Source organism: Thermobia domestica, chromosome 1, assembly GCF_964235325.1.
Source record: "Thermobia domestica chromosome 1, izTheDome1.hap1.1, whole genome shotgun sequence".
Taxonomy (NCBI): domain Eukaryota; kingdom Metazoa; phylum Arthropoda; class Insecta; order Zygentoma; family Lepismatidae; genus Thermobia; species Thermobia domestica.
This window is the reverse complement of record NC_137454.1, coordinates 25,308,530-25,314,529: the sequence shown is the minus strand read 5'-3', so window position 1 is coordinate 25,314,529 and position 6,000 is coordinate 25,308,530. Positions and strand designations below refer to the sequence as shown.

At 34.9% G+C, this 6,000-nt stretch overlaps 1 protein-coding gene across 1 annotated transcript in view; it reads left to right on the top strand.

Annotated features, from left to right (window-relative positions):
- The first annotated feature begins 4,730 nt into the window (after positions 1 to 4,730).
- LOC145665981 (1-acyl-sn-glycerol-3-phosphate acyltransferase alpha-like) overlaps positions 4,731 to 6,000 on the top strand; it is a 42,924-nt gene continuing 41,654 nt past the window's right edge. The window contains exon 1 of the mRNA XM_081733089.1: positions 4,731 to 4,860. Coding sequence (XP_081589215.1) covers positions 4,832 to 4,860 — 29 coding nt within the window. The 5' untranslated portion in view covers positions 4,731 to 4,831. The remainder of the gene's footprint in view (positions 4,861 to 6,000) is intronic.

The window sequence follows — 6,000 nt, the reverse complement described above, 5'->3', positions numbered from 1 at the left end:
TTTTTTCCCTTCATTTTACACTCCTACTTTTCTCTACCTTTTGCCCTGTCCATTCTGGCCTTCAGCCCTCTTTAACTGTTCGAACTTCTCTCCCGATTTTGACCTTTACCCCATTGTGTCATATTTCTCTCCTGATTTGACTTCTTCCCGATTGTGACATTACTTTTTTTCACGTATTTTTTACTTTATCATACTTATTACTTTGTACATGTCATATACCTTTGTACTCATCTTATTACTTTTTATCATTTTTCTACTAATCAAAACATTACATTTTACACGTTTAATTACCTTTGTAAATTGCCGATAAGTCTTTTCAAGACAGTGGCAACGTTCTTTTGCGCCACTTATGCGACGCTTCTACAAACAAAAAATCGTACTCTACAACCTTTAATATAATTAGGTGTTCCTATATAATCTACTACCAAATTATATTGGGTTAAATTATAAGATTGTTCTATTTTGTGAGAATAATAAATAATAAATAAAGTGTGGATGCGTTATATACTCATTATATTGGTGTGTTGTATAATTTTCTTTCATTGCTTTAACAAGTCGCTACGTGTTCTAATGGAGTCATTAACTATATATTTGAGTGAGATATACGCTGCTTTTGGGATGGTCAAATTAGTAATTTCCTTCCAATTTGTATACTAACGAAACGCAATAGGTCTGGGCTAAGTCTGAGCAAACCAATGTGGAGGATTTACTTGGATCTAGGTCAGTGTAGTATGAGTTAACATTGCTTAGTTTCAATAGTTTTTTTTTATCTTACACGAAAATGAATAGGGATATCCCACATATACAATACATTATTAGCTTTCAACTACTTTCAATAATTATCACATTAATTCTTCTTCCTTTTCTTTTTTCTCTTATCCCTTTCTATTAATCTTTCTCTATCTCATGTCTTACTTGTAATTCTTTTTTTTTCATCGTTTTCTTTATCTACTATCCTTTCTTAATGAACTATTCTTCGAGAAATTATTCTAGTCTTCTTCTTCCTCCTCCACTTCTTAGCTTTATTTTCTCTTTCTATTTTCCTAACGTGAAAAGTAATTGTGTCCTTATCGTCGTGTACTGCAATACGCGGTTTTCTGTTTGATTAAGTGAAAATATTAAAAATTCTATAAAATATAAAAATTATGTTTAATTAACTAAAATTTTCAGAAGTTTGATAACCACTTTAGGCACAGAGAGCAGTGATCTTTCACTTTTCAAGCAATAGAATATAGTTATAAAATGAAATCAACCGAATCTTTTTACAGAAAGACGACAAGTTTATTTTTTTTTCTTTGCACGACTTTCGGATAACGACCACAATCTTATCTTTATACATGTGTTTTTCTTCTTTTAAGTGCAATAATACATAGAAGAAAGAAACATTCATTGAAATAAGTAATGATAGTACTTCGAAATCATGCATACGTTGAGCATTCGTCACGTACGTTTCCATACGTAAAAGAACATTTCCACTGATTTGATTTGGTGTTGACCTTAGTGTCCCTTTCAGCAGCTAGGCTATATCAGACGTGGACTTACAGCTGAACATAGGATCCGAAATCACGTAAGGTTCTGCCGAAAATCGAATCCGCGTTTCCCACGCCAAACGCGCATACGACTTGGCCACGAGGAAGCTCATTTCCAATGAAAGAAAAGACAGAGAACATAGTTATCGGATCCGTAGTGGAATAAGAAAGAAGGAGAAAAAACAGAATTTGCAACGGATATGAAAGACATTGTCTTGGAAATTTAGGAATATTTCTTCTGAAGATGCTTGTCACAGATGTGCATGCTGATTCAATGGTAAAACACAGGATTTTCAGTCCTCAGTTCCATTCCCGTTTACTTCAAACTATTTGGTAGGCAACGACATATTTCTCAATGCATGAACAACTACATATAATATCATCACTTTTATATAAATAAGTTGTACACATATTCATACAATCATTTCAGGCCATAAGTTATAATTATGTTTGAAACATCTGAAATATTGTGGGTGTTGACAGAACGTCAGTATATTATGCGTGAATATTAAATAGCCTACAAATTAAGAAAATCGGGTAATAACAATAAATAAGTGTGTATTGTGTAATTGTCCGCAACTATTTAGTATATGCAGGTTACTTCTCAACACTCTTATTACACTATGGGATTTACATTCTTGAAATATAATGAGAGGCGTAAAAAAATATGCGGGTATAAACAGAGATATCCAAAATCGGATCGTTGTTTCATCCGTGGGGCCGCGGTGGCTCAGTGGTAGAGCGTTCACCTCTGGTGCTTCGGGTTCCGGGTTCAATCCCAGCCTCCGCCAAGTGAACTTTGTGGTGGACAAATACCGTGTGCGTGGGTTTCCTGGGGGTTCTCCCGTTTCCTCCCACTTTCTTCATCCACCATTTCATTACTCAATATCACCGTCTCCTTTAGCCTAACCGGCATAACCATGGGGCGAAAAACTCAAAGTTTTCATTTTTTGGTTCCATCCGCAAACGATGTCCATAGCAAGATCATGAATCCTAAAAGCCACCTTAAGAGACTAAATTGTGGTTTGGTAAGGAAGGCAGAATAGAACTTCTTTCCATAGGTTTTCAGTTCAATACTCTGAAATGTTTATATGTGTTTGTACATGTGGGATTTAGGATGGCTATTTAACCCGTCACGTTTTAAAGGATGACGTCCATCGGCGATTACACTATCCGGGGAAAGGGAAAGAAGAAAGGATTGGGGAAGGAAGGAAGCGGTCTGGGACCTATAAGTTAGGTACCATCCCGGCATCTCCCTGTTTTCAATAAGGAAAACCCAGGAAAACCTCATTTAGGATGGCTGGCCTGAAAAAACGTTTTCACACTTTTTCGACCGAGTACCCTCACCGGGAATCAAACCCGGGACCGCTCGTATCAAAGGCGAGAGCGTTCGCAACTACGCTACACGGGGCAGCGTGTTTGTGTATGTGTGGGTGGATGTGCGGAATATCTGTTTCTAGCTTTTTATGAATTTTTTTTTACTATGACGATCATTATTCAAACCGAAAATTGAAGATTTTCACTACTTGCAGTTACCTTGGAGAAAAAAATAATAAAACTTTTCCATGTGACACTGAGTCCAAATCAATTTTGTTTACGTTTTACCATTTCTCTCCCACGCGGATCAATATTGTAACCGAAAGTAGTACTACACTTTTGCCACTTTCGTTTTATTAGAGAGAGAAAGATGGAACTGGAAATAATTCTTGGGACGATGAACAGTTTAAAGAAAAACAAATACTTCTCTCAACCTCTTAATGTTTTTGCTTAACGATAGGCAGATAGACAAAATTGACCGCTCTACAAAATTCACACGTAGCATAGTTTGGAAGTAGCATATTTCAGCGTAGAATAATAATAATAATAATAATAATAATAATAATAATAATAATAATAATAATAATAATAATAATAATAATAATAATAATAATAATAATAATAATAATAATTATTATTATTATTATTATTATTATTATTATTATTTAGTTCAGTGGTTGTGCTCACGTTTGTTAAAAGGAATCCCTGGTTCGATTCCAGAAGGTATGTGGTCGTGGTGAATAACATCGTGCCCGTAGATTAGTTTCCTTTGGGTTCTTCTGTTTGGGTTCCACATTCTCATTCCAGTAATTTCATCATAATAATTCATTTTCATTAATCAGTCATTTCCTTTAGTCTAGAACAGTGGTAGCCAAACTTATGAAGATTCCGAGCTACCTTATCATTTTTAAATCCTACTGTGAGCTAACAATCTAAAGAACTACCAACTTAAAAAAATCTTACATTTGTTTATTGCTCATAATCTGAAGGAATCAATATTATCCAACCAGAGACTTAACACGATCTACTGAAAATGTCCCCGCGGGTTGTTAGTAGCTTGCGGTCGACGATTTGACGATCGCTGTCCTAGAAGGTGTAACCGAAGAACGTAAAATTAAGGAATGCATTTCATTAGTATTATTATTTCTTTCTTCCTCATCTTTTCTTCTTACATTCCTTTCCCTATTTTTTCAAACGCTTCAAAACATTTTACCAAAAGAAGTATAGGCTGATTGTATGACAGTTGGAAATATATTAGCCGAGTTAGATTCTGTACATAAGACTATTAAAGTGCAATAGCGCTTAGAGATTGTTTCTCGTACACTTAGACTGTCGCCATTTATATATATATATATATATATATATATATATATATATATACACTCCCAGGCCATGGGGAATGTGGTATATATCATAAGTTTCATGATCAATATGAATTGCTCTCGTAACCAAAAATAAATAAATAAATAAATAAAAAAATATGTGTATATTTTCCTTATAAACCAATTTATTATACCAGCAGGCCGATTAAATGAAGCTGTCATAAGAAAAACTAATGATCGCTGTGCACACACCGTGGGCAGCTCAGCTTGTGCAGTAACATCTACTGCATATGTGCCTGGCGCCTTGGTAGAATACAGGGGTAGCCCACGGTGTAGCAAAACAGCAGTCTAAGTGTTAACAGTATTTTGTAAATAAATTCTTCGTTGGAAATGAATGTTATAAAATTTTAATAATAAACGCATATACTAACAATGAATTTGCTTTAGTAATCGAAGCTAGCAAGATATATATTCCTTTATTTTTTTTTTCTTTCAGGTTCTGTATAAAGAATGGACTTCAACACATCATTCATTTTATGGACAACCGTCATTTTGACCATCATCTACTACACAAGAGAGAGGATAAGATATTTGGTGCTCTTTGGTTTCCTGCAATTTGCCTTTTTAGTTCTCGTGCCTTTGATTGTCATACCACATGAGATAATGAGATACCGCAAGATAGGAAACGGATGGTGAGTTACAGATTTAGTCAATATAGAGTCGGACCCGATGAGTTCTCAGATTAAATATGAATTAGACATAAATATTCCCTGAATATTTAAGTTATGATGTATTAATATACGTACATCTTTAGGTTAAATTGACTAGTATATGACCTTCAGTAGCTGTGTTGACTTATCATGTGTTTCATGTTTGGAACTCTAATACAAGCACATGCATATGTTGTATGCAACTTGCTGCTAACCGTTGATACCTTACAGTTTCCCTCGCCAGTCTTCAGTCCAAGTATCTTCAGCCTGTGTGAAGTGGAACGTTCATGTTAGGACTGCTATATACTATGAGATAAATCCTTGAAAATATCTTAGGATTTATCTTACGAAAAATGTTATGATATATCTCGTAGGAAATTCTACCCTTTTTTGCCACTCACGTAATGATTTTTCCTGTTTCACATCATTACGAGGTGCCAAGTCTAACAACGCATACTCGGCCATCATTGATTTCCAGTGTCTTCTATCTTGTATATCTTTGTATTATATAAAACTGCATGCTCCTCTTATGCACTGATAAGTGCAAAAATAGCAACTTTGCTGGCGGAGAAAAACAAATCTGTTTACATTTTCTCTCACTTGATGTCGCTTAAATCGAAGTCTTATGAAGTTTCTTTCCGAAATAGTGTGTGCTAGGACCTCTCAAGAGAAATCTCAGAGGATCGTTCAGAACTCAGGAAATGGCATGCGATATGAGAACTTGCAAGTAGTACGGTTAACATTTCGTACTTTCTTTAGGAAAAACTGCAAATGAAATCGTTATTAGGTTCTGAAAAGAATTAGAAATATGAGTGTGGTTTTCCCTGAATTTGAAAAGCGGAACCTAATCATCCTTTAACGAACATAAGCGAGAAAAGTCGAACAACTTGGAAAGACTATTAAGATCATTGATCGATTTATGAAAAAAAAATGTCGTGGAGTAACTACAAATGAATTTTATCGCATGATTTCGAAGCAAAATGCATTCGCAAATTTGTGGCTCACATCTTCAAACATAACCAGTGGAATAGCACGGTTATGAGAGGGCTTCAATTGACAAAATCGAGCAAATCGCATTGTAAGTAAAGATGTGTACAATGGGCCACAGAAATTCTTTAGGTA